The sequence below is a fragment of the Aulonocara stuartgranti genome, assembly GCF_965226115.1.
Source record: "Aulonocara stuartgranti genome assembly, chromosome: 7".
Lineage (NCBI taxonomy): Eukaryota > Metazoa > Chordata > Actinopteri > Cichliformes > Cichlidae > Aulonocara > Aulonocara stuartgranti.
The window spans coordinates 16,710,143-16,726,119 of record NC_138945.1 but is presented as its reverse complement, the minus strand read 5'-3'; the positions used below and the strand labels follow the sequence as shown (position 1 = coordinate 16,726,119).

Genomic DNA, 15,977 nt, shown 5'->3' with positions numbered 1-15,977 from the left:
CATATCTGCACACATTAATCAGTAAGTCGTGTTTTTGATTAGGAAGTTTTATTACAAAATGTTACAAAACTAGTTATAAATGTCTATTGGAGCACTGAGACAGACCTACAAGTAATCATAATTTAAATACATAAATACAGATGCCCCAGGTCACTTTGGGACAAAGCTGCACTGGTGAAAAACAAACTAAGTAGCAAGTTTGACCTCTGACTCTAACAGGGGAGTTTAATTGAGACGTTCCTGGGGTGGTGTAATAGTGAAACTGCCCCCTACCACAGGTACTGTTAGAAAATCAACAACGTGACAGTGATTCAATGAGAAAAGTAAATGAATCTGTCAGGAATAGTAAAAATCTCAAATGATTTCCGAGGCGATTACATCACGGCATAACGAGGACCGAGGCACTTTCTGACATCTGCAATCTCTTTGCTGCAAATGCCAGCAGTCTTGGCACGTCCAGTCTGGCAGGTTTGCGTGGACGGTAACTTTACTGGAACAATGGTGGCCCTGTTCAGAGGCTAATTCTCCTGACATGAACCTGCAGGGAAGAAGATGAAAAGACTTACCACAGGTATGTTTATAACTGTGGATTTTGAAATATGATTGAAAACACTGGGCGCTATCCGACATGATTTCCATTAAAAGAACGATACTTTTAAAAAAAATAGAACTGTATTCCTGGCTCGGGAGACCTTTTCAAAGAATAGAAAAGAGGTTGGTTTCAAATGCTTTTATTTAAGTGTTTGGATTCCCGAAGTAGCTATTATTAAAATGCAATCAATCTAAATTTGGTTAAGTTTGTTTATATAATTAAACATTTACACTAATGTTGATGAATATATTCTGGTTAAAAACAAGTTAAATTTGATAGAAGACTTGGTTGTCTTCATCTTGTATGCCATTTATTCTTCATCTACTTTAAAATACCAGCATGACGGTGCAGGTTGTTAAGCCGAATGGGATGTGGGCTCGTGTGGCTGCACAGTAGCAAGAAAGTGTTTTTTAGTGAGCACAGCAGAGACTGGAGTGTTTAAATAAAAAGCGGCATGTCTGCCGCACGGCTAACACTGTTTCAGCAGCTCTTCAACAGAACACCATTCTCCAAAAATCCCTTATTGTCTTTTACATCCCGTCTCCCTCCCAACAGCCCAAACCAGCTGTGGCAGACAGCTGCTCCTTGCTGCTCCTGGTTCTGTTGGAGGTTTCTTCCTGTTAAAAGCGAGGTTTTCCTTCCCACTTTTTCCATGTGCTTGCTCATGGGAGGTTTTCTCTGTATCATTGATACGTTTTTACCTTTTAGTGACTGTTGTTGTGATTCAGTGATATATACTAAAACTGAATTTAACCCCTGGTTACTCCTTTAGAGCCACTGTTTGTATTTTTTTATGATAGTTGGATAGACTGCAGTTCCGTATAACCAATACACAACTTGTGATTAATTATAACATTTCTGCAACGTAGTTTGTCTAACATAGCTGTCCATGAGCTTCAGCTGTGCCTAATTAGGTTAAACTTTAAGAGCAAATGTGTCATTTTTAGCTTGTACAGTTTACTGTATTACATCATAATCAAAGCTTATTACATTAGAGGCACAAGATTGTATTATATTGATGGATTGGATTGTGAATTTTATTACATTTGAGATTTTGTGTGGCCTCTTGTCTTTAATTTGACTTTTTTTGTTACAGATCCTACTTTCCCAGGAAACCAAGTTCCCGTGGAGTTCAACAAAATACTGGCTTTTAACTTATGAACAATAAAAAGGGTCAGTCTGTGTAGTCACTCACATGTGCCAAGGCGCTCCTCCAGAAAGCCGATCTGCTCGCTGAGGGAGTCGATGCGATCTAGCTGCTGGAAAGAGTGGGATAGCAAGGTGGTTTTCTCCGACATGCCCTCATCCAATGACAGTGGGAAGAAGCTGCTGAAGGGCGTCAGCACCAACTGCAGCTTCTTAACAGAGAGATGAGAGGAAGTTAGGAAAAAGAGAAAAATGTTCCACATGAGGACCATTACACATCGTTATTTTATATATTCATCCATTTGCTCTTTATAATTGTTTAACATGAGAAGGATTTTAGTAAACTCGTGCAAGTTTTAAAAAGCCACTGTGCAGGCCTGGCATATCTAAAAATCTTTGGTTGGGGGATTAAAGAGCAGCTAAGACGTCAGATCACACACAAGGCTCAGAGGTTTTCCTGGTGAGCCAGACTGGGAGGTATCAGAGTAGGTGGCTTTTATATGGTTGAACATGTGTTCTTGAGTTTTCCTGTGTACCTTTTCCAGGAGCTCAACTCGGTTCCTCAGGCTCTGTACCTCCTCTGTCACATTCTCCACCAAGCCAAACTTTCCATCTATAGAAAACCACACAAATGCAGACATACACATCAGAGTGTGGTGACTTCAGTCTGAATCTGTAGAAACAAACTGATGAGGAGCAGAACAGAGAGAGGGGTAAGGGCATGGATGTGATGATGCGTGAGAATGATGCAGAGTATATATTGCATTGGATTCCTTGGAGCATCTAGGAAGCCCCCTTCAGTCCCTCCTCGAATGATTCATGACCACTGCAATGTCTCCAAAGTATAAACCAGGAAGAAGACGGCAGGGCTGCTGAGAGAGAGGGGGAATGCAGGGCACAGAGGGGGGAATGGCCCAAAAAGCCAGTAGATAAGCTCAAAGACAGATCATGAGAAACATACAGGCAAATATTCATTCCTCCTGTGATTTGACTGTGAGGAAAAGCCTGGTTGTCTCCACTCGAAGGGGAATGTGTCTGCTGCAGGCCTTCGATCTGTGCCAGATGTGGCCCATTACTGAGACAAGAATAAGTTGAGAAACAGGGTGATGAAGAGGTGGAGGTTCAGGAGAAGAAAGGGGAGGGGGAGCTGGCGATGGCCCCCAGCAGACGGGGTTGATGTGGCTGGAATGAGAACACAAGTGTTGGCCAAGAACAGGGTGAAAAGAATGCAGGCGAGAGGGGGGGTAAAGACTGCAGCATAGAAATGTAGTCCAACACCCCTGGCATAATATCACTCTGATATGTGCATATGAACACAAATAACAGAAAACTGTCTCAGGAAAGACATCTTACAAAAACATTGCAATAATTATTTTTGCCTCTGACACAGAACACATTGCTTTCTTAAAGTACAAAAATTTGTCATATTGGCTTTTTATTTCCCTTTCCTCTGAGTGTTTTTCTGTCCTTTTCGCAGACTCAGCAATGCTTCCACTGATCTATCACCCCGAGTCACGGAGACGAGCACTTTCCTTTGAACAGAGAAAACTCGCTCAGTGTGAAACTCGATAAACAGAAGGGAGTCTGGAGCAGAGCCTGAGAAATTTGGCAATCTCACACACTTTACAGAGAAATATTTCTTTTTCTGCAAGTACAGGAGACACTCTCTCCTTTTGGATTTTAACAATGTGGTGACTCACAAAAAAAATCCCCCAAGTTTGAAAGCTCAGGATGAGGTACGTCTTCTTTAAACTTTCATGTTACATAAATTTCTGAGAGAGCAGATAATGTTGACACAGAATTGGAGTTAAAAGGAACATCCTCGGGTCAACGACCACATTTCTAGACATGGAGAGGGAGGGGGGGGTTTGTATTTTTCTGTTGTTGCTAAGATACAGTAAGCACACACAGGGAAAAATGACTTTTTCTTGGTAGGAGATAACATTTAAACTTTTTTTAAGAGAGCTAATGGAGTGTGTGGGATAAAAATATGTCTGTATTAGCACGGGAGCTCTATTAGAGGCAGATGTTTGCTTTGCTCACAGGACTCATAGGAGTCATTATCAAAGCCCAATCGGTCCCAGTCTCGCCGCACGGGGCCAGACCGCAAGACATCTGTCTGGAGTCGGCACCAGTCGCAGTGCATTATTACTCACGGTACGAGTTGAGAGTGGCATAGCGCGTACCAAAAGTAATAATGGACCGCGAAGCTGGCCATGTTCCTCTCTTCTGTCCAGACACTTTGCTGCTGCGTAACACAAAATTAGACACACTCCTATCCTGGTCATTTACCTGCATCAGTGTGATGACTCACACCCACTGTTGCCTGGCTGCTCTGTGATGAGGAGGTAGGAGTGGCAGGAGGAGGAGATGGAGGAGGAAGGCTTTGACAGGAACGGCCGTCTCCAGCAAGGGCGAAGCCCTCTCTGCATGCACATCGATAGCTGCCAGCTGTGTTCACGCACTGCTGGGCGCACCACTGCCGCTCACTGCACTCATCCACATCTGACAGGCAAGAAAGACCACTGTGAATATACACGCAGACACCCGAGAGTGGCTTTGCAGGTAAATGGTATGAGCACATGTACCTGTTTGGCACTGGTGTCCCGTCCAGCCTAATGGACAAGCACACTGGTTGGGTCTTAAACAGGTACCGCCATTCAAACAGGGTTGTCCGCACACAGCTGTGAAAGACATTTATGAAGCGATCATTTGGTTAAGAGATCACTCTTGTATATGGATCCATGGTATCACAGTTAGCAAGGGTTGGCTTATGCTAGCCTGGCTTTCTAACATTTTAATTGTTGTCAAATTTAATGTAGTTTGTTTTAATCTGTACAAGTGACCTGTCTAAGTTCTAGGAAATATGCAGTTTCACTTTCTCACTGAGATGAAACAGATGTTCTTGCTGAGACAGAGACAAAAAGATCGACATCAAAATAATAAATCAAAGCAAATTAATACAAACAATAAAAAATACACCACCTCAGAACTTCAGAAAAAAAACAGTTAACTCATTCACTGCCATTGACGTCTATAGACGTCAATTACGTTTTTCAATGGGAGGGGCCAGAATACAACCTCGGGCAGCTTGTCAGTGAATTTTATTTTTTCATATATTTGTAAATAAATTGTTTTGATAAAACATAACCTTTCTCAGTGTTATTTCTGTTTTATAGAAGTGAAAAACTATTTTATATGTTAGAGGTGTCACAAAGCATGAAATATTAGTGTCAAAGGCACTTTTCTGCTTGAAATGTATTTTTCACAAAAAGCTCGTTTTCTCCCTTTTTTTTGGTCAAAACAGGCATTTTTGGTGGAACCCACCTCTCTTCTACAGCTGATTACTAAAGAATGGAAAATGGTAGAAACAAGCTTTTTTTTTTTGGATGAAAGAAGAGAGTCTGTTCTTCATTTTGGTAGGTTCAGCGTTTATATGATCATAACACACAGTTTTCTGTGGCTCTTCAAAAATGAGTAAAATTCTCAAAAACCCTGGCAGTGGGGAGTTACCTGATTTGAAAATGGCTGGCAGTGAATGAGTTAATATTGTACAAAAAAAATGTAGCTGCATTCCATCTGCAGAGAGCTTGCTAGCAAGCTATCTGCTCAACTCTGCATTTGTGTTGGTAACTGCAACTTTTTAACATACAGAATGACTTCCCATATGATTTGCTATTATTTAAATTCAATAAAATGCTCTAAAAGGCAAAAACAGCATAAACACAGAGCATAAACACGGAGCTTAAATGCAGAGATGAAGCCTAGCAGGCAGCCATGACAGTTGTCACTAAAAGTTGCCACACCCCAAATAATGCAAACTTTAAGCCTTACCAACCTTACACTTCTAATAGAGTAAGAAATCAGTTACAAATAGTGTAGCGGGATGTAAATACGCTTATTTCTGCTCTAAATGTGAACATTTAAATTTGGGTATCTATGTGGAGTTTTAAAAGCAAGCCTAAAGTGGACATTTGAGGAACTGCAGTTTTGTCACTTGTATTTTTTATATTAACTGCCTCCAAGACTGGAGCTTGGACAGGGCCTTTGACTTCCTGGAATTTCTGCTGATCCAGTTTTTTTTTTTAAACTGGGCTAATATAGCTCTTTCCTCATTATTCTAATTATTATGCTACATTAAGCTAGCTGTAGCCTACAGCTTCATATTACATTTAAACATATAAAGGTGGGATCGAGCTCTTTATCTAACTCTCAGCAAGAAAACAAATTGGCATTTTTCTAAACTCTCTATTAAGAGTTGATGTTACACAGGGAAAGAAAATGAGGTAAACAACCCTGAAACTCATCACATCCCACTGAAATACCTTGGTTGCAGTTGTGAGAGTAAAATCTCCTCCAGCCCGGGCAGCAATCTGGGTAGAAATGCAAAGGAGAAGCTGCTCTGTTCACCTGTCGGTATGCCACCAAGTACGTAGTCCTGCGGAGACGAAGTACAGACACCCACAGCGTTTAGGCATTTCTAATTATTCATGCTGTCATCACTCTCATCTGTAAGTGTGTGTGTCTGTGCGTGTGGGGTTCAGCCTGTGAGGCCTTTTCCAGGATCTGTCACACAGCAGGAATGCTGATGAGAGGATGGTAATTTGGTGGAATACTGAACCACGGACCACTGACTTCCAAGAGTGTGTCAGAGATGAGAGAGGGGCTGGAGATCGTATCGAAAATCAGAGCTTTTGCTGCAGCCTGCTGAGAGCTTGGTATGTTTAGCTTGCAGGGGGTGATGAACCGAAAGCTAAAGGAACCCGTTTGGGATGTGCTTTCTTAAAACAAAACAAGGAACTATTTTCTAGGGCTGTAATCGTCTACATAATGAGCACACAAGTTACAAATACTTTAAAGTGAAGCTCCATTTTGGTGGCAAGAGGAGTTAAAGAGAAAAAAATGGGGAGAATGTAGGGGTGGGTTGGGGGGGGGGGGGGGGGGGGGGGTCAGAGCTAGAAAAAGGGAGAGAGAGAAGTATGGAGGGAGATAGAGTCCAAAATAAACACGACCAGTCTCTGTGGGCAAGCAGTTCATTTCCCGTCGTTACACAAAGTATTCGATATTTAGATTCTACCCAAATATGTGCCACCATGACCCAGTTCTGTGAAAAATGCACATGTATGTGTATATGTGTGTTTGTGTGAAGTCAAGATCTATTTATGATTGTATTCCTAACCCTTTCCCTTCCTAAACATGTCAAGCACTGTTTACTCCTTAATAAACTAAACATCTTCAGATAAAGGCTGACTCTCGATGTAAACTGACCGTGCAGTTCGGCTGGTTTTTCTCCCCCAAAAAGCTGTAGATGTCTGATTTAGTTGTTGTGTCTTTGTGCTGATTCAGTGTATGGAGGGCTGAGAGAGTTTGTCTCACTTGTATGTGCTGCAGAGGCGATGCCCCTGACACAGGGTGAGGTAGGGCTTGTGCACTGGCTGGACGAACGACTCTGTCGTAGTGACAACACTGTGACGGAGGTCTCTGCCGCACACCCTTCTCCTGTGAAAGGCAGACGTGAGATTTGATGTTAAAAACTGACCAGAAGTGCACATTTGTAGGCGCTCCAGCTGCACCGGAAGCTGAGCTGGTTTTTAAATGGAGACATTTTTACAGCTTTTAAGTCATTCCAGACCCAAGTTCAAACAGTTTGAGATATTTAAGCCCTAAGTGGTCCCCAATTCACATGAAAAACTCCAGATTGGAGTCTAATTGCTCCTGAATGACCTATGTAATCACTCCTGAATGTATCCGAGTTAAGAGCTGATCTTCGACCTCCAAGTTGCCACTTGACCTTTCATTCACCTTTCAGTTAATTTTGGCCTATGTACAAATCAACTGAAAAGGACAAAATGAGCCTGCCCATACTGATGTGCATCTAAGAGTTGGAACAGAGACTGAGGTCATTTGACCAACCTGTATACATTCACATTGGCTGAGAATGTCACAGTATGAATGACAGCTAAAGGGGAGATCTGCAGCTGAAATCAGGACAGAGCTACTGACTAAATGACAGGCCATTACAAACACATGAAGAGTATTAAGTGAGCTATTACCCGTGGTGAGCGAAGAACTGGGGAGTGGCCATCACATGAAGGATGAAGAGGGAGGAGGAAAGGAGCAGTATTTGGTACATCGTCTTCCTCTTTCCCACGTTCCCTCGCTGGGTCTCTTGGACTCTTCTCCGTGCCAGTCGGAGGGAAGAGGAGAGGAGGATGAAGAAGGGGTGACGGGGGGAAGGGTGTGGATTGAATCCAAAGTCTCCTCACGCTGAATATCTATGTGTTTCCTTCAAGGAGGACCACTCCAGCTACCTATAAGGAGAGGGCATGGGGAGAGGATGTGTTAAAGCAATAAAACGGAACAAAAAATTATGCGAACAAGGGGATAAATAAAGAAACTTAAATGGAATACAGTTCATTCTTTTGCAGCCACAGAGCAAATCCTACTTCCTTTGAAGCCATGGACCACTAGAGGGAAGGACTCTGGTGTCAGTGTCAGCTGTGTCATGTCTGCATTAGCAGATTTCTACAGGCGACCACACCAGAGCCTCTGCACTCCTTTTCAAAAAAGGATTAGCACCCATTAAATCTGTGTAGAAAATGTTAATGGGTCTGGAGAAGCTCTGTCACTTATGATTAGTGGGGTCGCTGAGGACAGGTAAAGGGGAAGCCTGAGAAACAGCAGATTACTGAACCCGGAAGTCATTAAGTAGCAAATAAAAAAAACTAGCTGAAACTGGAAAGTGGTCACATTTGTACGGCAGGGAGCAGCTTGAGCTGAGCAGTATGGGTCTGGGCAAAAGAGACACGCGATTGTGTCAAATAAAAATGGGAGACTTTACATCTGGAAACATCTCAATTAAAAAATGGATCGTTTATAGCTCTTTTCAGTTTTTACTTTCAACTTTTAACATCCCTGATTTGTATTTTATATCACAAATAAAGTTGTTGCTGTTGGGTTTTTTCTCAGTGAATGTTTCTAAAAGTTATTCAACAGGGTGCAATGAGAAAACAGCAATAAAGACCTAACATGTATCTAAAGAGTTCATTTGCTCCCACTGTACATTTGGATTTCTGCGCTAACCCTAAATGTCCAGTTGACATTCCCAACGACACAGAAAAGCCTTCTGGAAAGATATTGGAGATCTCGCTGCTAGGCAGATGTTTGAATGCATCCAATAAGAACATAGAGGGGCATCGATGACCTGCACCTGCCCTGCCTCTGAGGTCACAGGGTAAAAGACAAAAAAGCCAGAGCACTCTCATTTCACAGATATGTTCATCCACCCTCACACCATATTAGATTATAACATACTGTAGAGGATTAAAAGAAAGACTGAGCCACCCATTCCCAAGTAGGACTGTCAGAGTGCATGACAGTCAGCTTGGACCCGCTCCTGCCCTAATGTAAGCCTACAGGCATGTTTTAACACAGCCGATACTAAACCCCTGGGAAATCTCTCAGAGCACATTAAATCCATCCAGGCGGTATCACCAGTTTTCAGGACCGAAGCCTGCTGGAGAGTCCTCAGTTATCCTGGAGGTGACACTAAGCCACGGATGACAGTTTGCATGTCTCTCTGATCTCTGGCTGGCTTTGTGCCTGAAGACGTGACATGCACTTCTAAAGCCCTGCATTCATTCACAAATCACTTCAGAGAGCAGGACGCTGTGCAGCAGGTAGCCACTTTCAAGATGATATGTGTTAACGATTCAGCATCATTACACTGGCAGGGGAAGATCGCCACAGGGGGAAACACTTGTCCAAAAAGTTAATGTCGGTTAGGACATTGGAGTTTTATCAGCTTTATTTTAAAGTCTTTTGGGTGTCAGGAAGTACATCAGGAACACCAGAGACTTAATCCGTGTTTGTATATGCACATGCAAATGTTTCAAAGCATAATCAATCCTGGCCTACTGACACATTAAAAAGCAATCGGACCATTTTTAGATTCACCGCGAGAGGGCGCTGTTTTACAGGCACTGTATATAAAGTCTAAGAGACCCTCTCTCCTCCGCGCTATTCTCAAGCACACAGAGTCACGTTAAACGCATGGTTTCACGAGAGAATCGGAAATAAATACAAAGAAAAACCAAAGAGTCCTACATCAAAGAACAAGCGGGCATGCCGGACACACCATTAAACACGAGCCAAACTCCGGGGCGCCCGCATGGATACATAAGAATAATGACAAACCGTGCAATAAACTATCAGCTCCTCTAAGATGACTCCCGCAAAACAATTTAAAAAATTAAAAAGCACACACACTTGTACACTGCTGGTAGTAGAGAAACAGCCGGAGGTCTGATAAAAGTTAGTTTCCTTATATTCCGCCAAGTGAGGGGAGAGTCCAGTGATAAAACTCCGCCAGTACTCAGGTTTGTCCTAGAGCTCGGACTGTCAGAGAGCATGGGGGGCGATGGTAGGACCTCCTCCCACTCCTCCAGCTGGGTGTCCCGCAGCTCACTCTTGCCTTCACTGGGGGTGGGGGGTGGGGGGGGTTCACTCGTGTGTGACATCAGTAGGTAGACTACTCAGCTTTTTCATTCATAAACTATCGACTGCCGACTGGTTGGTAAAGAGACCCGAGAGAGGCACGCTGCCCCTCCCTTCAAGCAATTTACCCATCACAAGGAGGCAGATTTTGGGTGCTGGGATCACTCCTCCTGCTCTGTCTCACACACACATAGGACAAAATAATCCAATCCTTTAATTAACTGCTAAAGCTGAAAAAATAAAATAGTCCAAGGAAATCTATATCAACAATACTTATAAATCATGTAACCTATTATTGAGACTTTAAACATTACAACCCTGTTATGTGAAAACAAATGGCTACCACCCCCCCCCTACCCAACCAATGGAAATGAGCTCAGAAAGTCACCACACTGATGAAAAACAGCGTATTTTTTCATCCAGGTCAGAAAGTGTTGGACCTGGTCTATCTACCAGATTACTCTTTTAATGTATGTAAGTTGTACAGGCCCGTGATTCGGTATTTGCATGTACTCTGGTGATTTTAAACGAAAAAACCCCACCAATTTGAAGTTTTACTCTATACGATAGTTAAGCACACACGGTGCAATAACACATATAATTATGTGATCCTACAGATCCGCAAAATACACTACTCTCTTGTGATTTGCGGCACTTTTAACCCTGTATAGATTTTTATCAACAACATGGATAATTTTGCTAAGCAACTCTTCTCAGTACAGCTAGCCAATGCTGAATTTGAATTAGGTTGTTTTATCTAGCTAGCCTTACGAATTTCCCTTCTTTGAAGCGCACCTGTGAGCGAGCTGAAAAGTAACGAGCCCACTGTTTGTAGTATGTGAAAACTATCATTAACTTTGAAACACGGGTTAATGCAGTGTCCTACCTGCAGGAATGTGACCTTTGAAATAGGCACAAATCTTACCCTTGCAGTATGAGGTCGTCAGGTGCGTGTGCGCGCGCAGGCTGAGCGGCGGCCATGAGCACGCGCCGCTGGACCGGCGGGTAACGAGACATTTCCATGGTGCCAGTTTCTTTTAAGAGCTTCTAGCGTTGGTGCATCGAATTAAAAAACCCTCGCTCTTCATTCGAGGTGCTCCCTCTGAGTCGACTGGCGGCAAATGAAATGTCTTTGGGCGTATTTCACTTGCTTTTTATGCAAAGCTTCCTGTGGAACGCAGGAATTGGATGGACAATCCCAAACCGGAATTCCTGTGAGTGTTTGCCGCTGATAAAACCCCCTCTCATGCACAAACACTCTCCATCCTGCTCAAACCGCTTGGCGAATCTGATTTTGAAGCATTTTTTTCTCCCCCACCACCACGTCCATTGTGACATTTTTAGTTTTTTTTTTTAAGGCAAGTGCCTCCAGTCTTCTCACCTCACGGCCTCCTGCTGCCTATGCAAATATAGAGAACAGTGAAGCTCGCACTAGGCCCAGTGCAACAGCACTTACTACTATTCCATTAGAGGGTAGAGTCGAGTTTACAACTGTTTAAGGTCACTGCCAGATCAAATCTGTGAAATTGCAGCTTGTTACATGATAAGTAAGTAGATTCTTTTCCCTGCTTGCATGCATCCATTGTAGATCAGTGCAGTGCAGTGGGACAAATGGTAGCCTGTAACTCATTGTCAGACCACTATTATTATATTAAGAAAAAAAAGAGACTTTCCTGATCACCTCCCTTATATGTCTCACTCCCACCTCCACAGTAATGACCAACAGTTTGATAAACTGCAAACCCCAAACTTCTCCTGACATTTTCCAGATGCATGAATTCACTTTAGAATTCCCATTTTTAGAATTCCTTCCTTGTGATTCACTTTTTGAATCCTTGTTTGTTTGCCTGACGTGTGAGAACTCATTCGTTTGTTGGGTTAAATCGCCGCGCTCAGTCTTGTAAAGCTCCTGGAGCGTGTTGGATGTGTTCCTGCCTGTGTTCATAGGAATCTCATTTGAACCAAAGTGCATTTCGGTGGCTGCAGCTGACATTGTATCAGCAACAGGCTCCTCAACCTTCTCATTTAAACTGAGTTTAACTTTGACAAATCCGATGAGAAGGATTTAGTGTGCAGAGCTGCTCTGCTGCACATGCATTTATGTGTGCGTGCACACTCAGACAACTTCAGTGTGTGCATTTAGGGTGAGCTTTAAGTGGCAGAAACCGGAACTTTCCTTCTGCACTAATGATAAATGCCTTGATTTTTAAAAAATATGTATTTGTGTTCTGGCTTGTTTCTCTTTGTTATGCAATGGGGATGTTTGGCCCTTTTTTAAGTGTTTGTTCAAGAGCTTATATTGACTAAATCAGACCCTCCCAGCATACAAAGAACTATTTTCTCCGATAACAAAGAGCCTACGTGCTGAGGCACCATGGGAACCTTTGACTTTGGGGTCGCAGGTGAGCATGCACCTTCAGCTCTGATTGCTCAGAGGGGGCGCATTAGAATAAGATGCAAAAATCAGCGTGGGCTTGTTTGTCAGCGCATTAGCCTGTGTGTGTTTGTATATTAAGGCTTGTGTAACAAAGTGGGAGGGTGCCTCTTTTTTCCTTTCTTTTTTTTAAGGAACTTTCATTCTTTGAAATCAAGACTTGGCTGACAAAAGCAAAATCATGTAGCTACTGTTCCAGATTTGTCCCAGAGAAGATGTGGGGGGAGGGGGGGGGGGATGAAAAAAAGAAGCAAAGCAGCACTTCCTCTTCAAAAGGAAACAGGAAAAGGCTGGGGGAGTGAGATTCTGGAGCCTGCTCCCTTGGAACAATAAAAATCTCACTTTGACAGGAAACGGATCTGCGTCAAAGAAGGCCTGACAGATTTTACTAAAGGGCAGTAGCAGTGACCCTGGATGGGGCATGAACAAGAGGGCAGCTGTTCCCCGACAATAACTCATTTAACTCAATAACTTATTACTTGCATTTTGAAAACACAGATTCCAAATCAGTGCTGAGGAGAAAGCTGCGTTAGTATGAATGCAGAGAATGGGGAGTAATGGGCAAACTTTTACAAGAATACACGGCTAATACGTGCACATCAGATACTTCTTAAAAAGGGAGTCAAGGAAAATCTAAATTATTAAAAGAGCAGCGAGTTGTTGCTCCCAGCAAGCCTGCTAGTCTGTTAGGCCATTCGCAAAAGCATGCAGACCTTTTAGAGAAACGTAAGTGTGGAGACGATTCCTTTTCCTACCAAGTGTTAAATTCAAGTTTTACTTCAAGTTTTTTTTAAAGCTTGCGTCATCCTTAATCAGTGTCGTGTGCCAGTGGAGCAACATAATCAACATAAAAGCCACTTTTAGGGTGAGATCTAACATTTTAGAAAAGGGACGCCAAAGTAGTGACTGATTGTGTTTTAGGTTTTACTGTTAAATAGTCAGTATGACAGTATGTAGATGCAGTAGTTTCACATAGTTTCTCTATTTCCAATCTCTGTGTTAATATAACCTTGGAATTTACAGAGGAGTTGCGAAGTATTTGATTTTGCCAAAGCCCTGCTGATTCATTCTGCTGAACAAGACTAGAGGTGCAGCCAGTGTCTCTGCTCTGATTTCCATGCTGAGCAGCCAAGCAGGACATCCTGTTGTCCAAGTCCTGCCACTAGTACCATCACTCCCCTGTCACCCCCAAAGCCAAAGCATGCAATCCTCCAAAACCATCGTGTTAATGACTTCATGTTGGTGGTCTCAGTGCTTCCTCTGTTCCGGAGCCAGACTATATCACACTATAGTTTGAGACTGATTGTGAACTCTTACAGACCCAACAAAACTATAAAATATCTCGTGAAAAATTTGTCTTATTTAGTTCTAACAAGTTTCAGGAAAATATTGATCGAGTGTTAGTCCTTCTTAACGACTCTATTTACTCTGTGAGATCTCCCAAAAAAAATTCATGAAAAATTTGCAAACTTCCATATGGTTCCTTAAAAATCACTTCCTAAAATATGGCATATTCTGGTATTTGTCCACTGAAAAACACATTTGGTACACTATTCTACTGAAATAAGTTAATTAGGTTGTCACTTTAAAAAGAACTCTAAAGAAAAAGGTTTCACTGTTGTGCTTTAGAAATGAGATCTGGGAACCGCTTTATTTAATTTCTGAAACAGGGCATAGGCCTGTAGAGTATTGTCTACATTTGTTCATTTATTTTATTCATTTGTTTATCCTCTGATCTCTTCTTTTTCCATCACCCCCAACTTGTTGTTGCAGTTACTTGCCTCTCCCTGTTAAAAGAGACTTTTTAATTGCCACTGTTGCTAAGTGCTTGCTCACAGGGGGTTATCTAATAATTCTCTCAATTATTATACGGTCTTGACATTACAATGTATGGCAATTGTTGTTGTGATGTGGTGCTATATAAATAAAGCTGAACTGAATTGAATTGGTGTGTTTTCAACAAAAAGACCACTATTTGTTAGATCAGCCACAAGAAGATCTCTTCATCTTGCCCTGTTTTGCAGAAAAGGTGTCAAATAATACTGTTATTCTGTAAGGGTTGCTTTCATGTTTCTTTTCTGGCCTGATTGATATACCCCCTTTTATGGCCTCTTTTTCATAGAGTAATTTTTTGCTCCTCCTGCCAGCTCTCTGTGTCAGTCTGTCAACAGTGTGGACTTTAAGCACATTCCCCAGAAACACACGTGAGTCTGATTGGTTTATTTACCGTAGTAATCACATTCTCCTGCTCTGAGGATATTCTGAACAGTGGCCATGTTAGTTGTGGCTTAAAGTCGATCCAACATTTGTTCTTGTTGTGTGTTAAGTGTGGGTGCTGTCATTGCTTAGCCGCACAAATCCTAAAATATTTTCTCCATTCATCCAGCATGATTTAATGTTAGTTCACACACAGATATTTATTGCCTAGGTGAGGTGTCACAGCGAGGAGTGATGTTTTATGAAGAGAAATGCTAATATGTCCTGGATATGAGATCCACGATACCATTGCCAGCTCTAATGATGTATTTGGTGTTTTACTGATGGGTTTTTTTCCGCTATTCTTAGATTTACCTTCTGTTTTGTTTTTTCAAACTTTTGCAGAAATAGGAGCGTTAGGAGTGCTTTTTATTTTCTCTTTGGATGAATAGGCATGATCTTTACAGAATATTACATTAAAATAGTAATTTCTTTCCAAAGAGTGCTGCTCATAAAGATTTCTAAAGAGTACATTTTCCTGGCTAGAGGACAAGATGAGATTGCTTAAGTCTTTAGGATTCCTCTACATGACTTTAAAGTCTTGAATGGCATTCTACCTAATTCATGCTGCTTGTGTACAAATATTTTACTGAGAAAAGAGCAAACTAGATATTTTGGCAGGATTTTGACGTGCTTATAGTTTCATCATCAGATAATGCTTACTACCTTAGCTATCTTTGTCTTCTTGTTAGGACAAACAGAAATGTTGTAATTGAGAAATTTTAGGCCAGCACCAAAAAGGGGCAGAGGCAACAAGACTAGAAAAGGTGTGTAAAGATATATAGCAACTAATAGGCCTAAAAAAAGATGTGTGGAGACATGGTTCAACAGTAAATAGCATTTTTCAACATTATCAATGGTCCAATAAATTCAAAGTGTCAGAAAAGACCCTCAAATCAAGGCTGAAACCCAATAATTAATGGCTGTGATCGTCAGGCACCAAAGTGCATTACAACAGGCACTAAAGGAGGACAGGGACATGTCTGAAAACTGCTGTCAGTGAACAGGGTTTGTTGCTACATCCATAAATCCAAGTTGCCTTTTTTAAGAATG

General features: G+C 42.0%; 2 protein-coding genes across 4 annotated transcripts in view; one reads left to right on the top strand and one right to left on the bottom strand.

The window, feature by feature from the left end:
* LOC309711816 (uncharacterized protein) overlaps window positions 1-15,977 on the top strand; it is a 304,239-nt gene that overhangs the window by 258,662 nt on the left and 29,600 nt on the right. The window lies entirely within an intron of this gene.
* On the bottom strand, window positions 27-11,590 carry egfl7 (EGF-like-domain, multiple 7). 3 transcript variants are annotated; one of them, XM_082541189.1, is made up of 9 exons: window positions 11,160-11,585; window positions 7,792-8,049; window positions 7,115-7,237; window positions 6,064-6,176; window positions 4,327-4,422; window positions 4,031-4,243; window positions 2,275-2,351; window positions 1,788-1,950; window positions 27-538 (listed from the first exon to the last, which is right to left on the bottom strand). In XM_082541189.1, exons 2-9 carry the CDS (start codon window positions 7,869-7,871, stop codon window positions 519-521), a joined length of 885 nt encoding a protein of 294 aa, XP_082397315.1. In that variant the 5' UTR covers window positions 7,872-8,049; window positions 11,160-11,585; the 3' UTR covers window positions 27-518. The 3 variants fall into 3 exon arrangements, with proteins under 3 accessions (XP_082397315.1, XP_082397316.1, XP_082397317.1); XM_082541190.1 differs by lacking the exon at window positions 11,160-11,585 and adding an exon at window positions 10,005-10,308; XM_082541191.1 differs by lacking the exon at window positions 7,115-7,237 and having other exon boundaries at window positions 11,160-11,590.

Coding starts and splice junctions, on each gene's coding strand:
- egfl7 (XM_082541189.1), bottom strand. CDS start 7,871: ATGTACCAAATACTGCTCCTTTCCTCCTCCCTCTTCATCCTTCATGTG. Junction 6,177..7,114: donor CGCCTCTGCAGCACATACAA/GTGAGACAAACT, acceptor TCGTCTCCGCAG/GACTACGTACTTGGTGGCAT. Junction 4,244..4,326: donor GGGACACCAGTGCCAAACAG/GTACATGTGCTC, acceptor CTTGCCTGTCAG/ATGTGGATGAGTGCAGTGAG.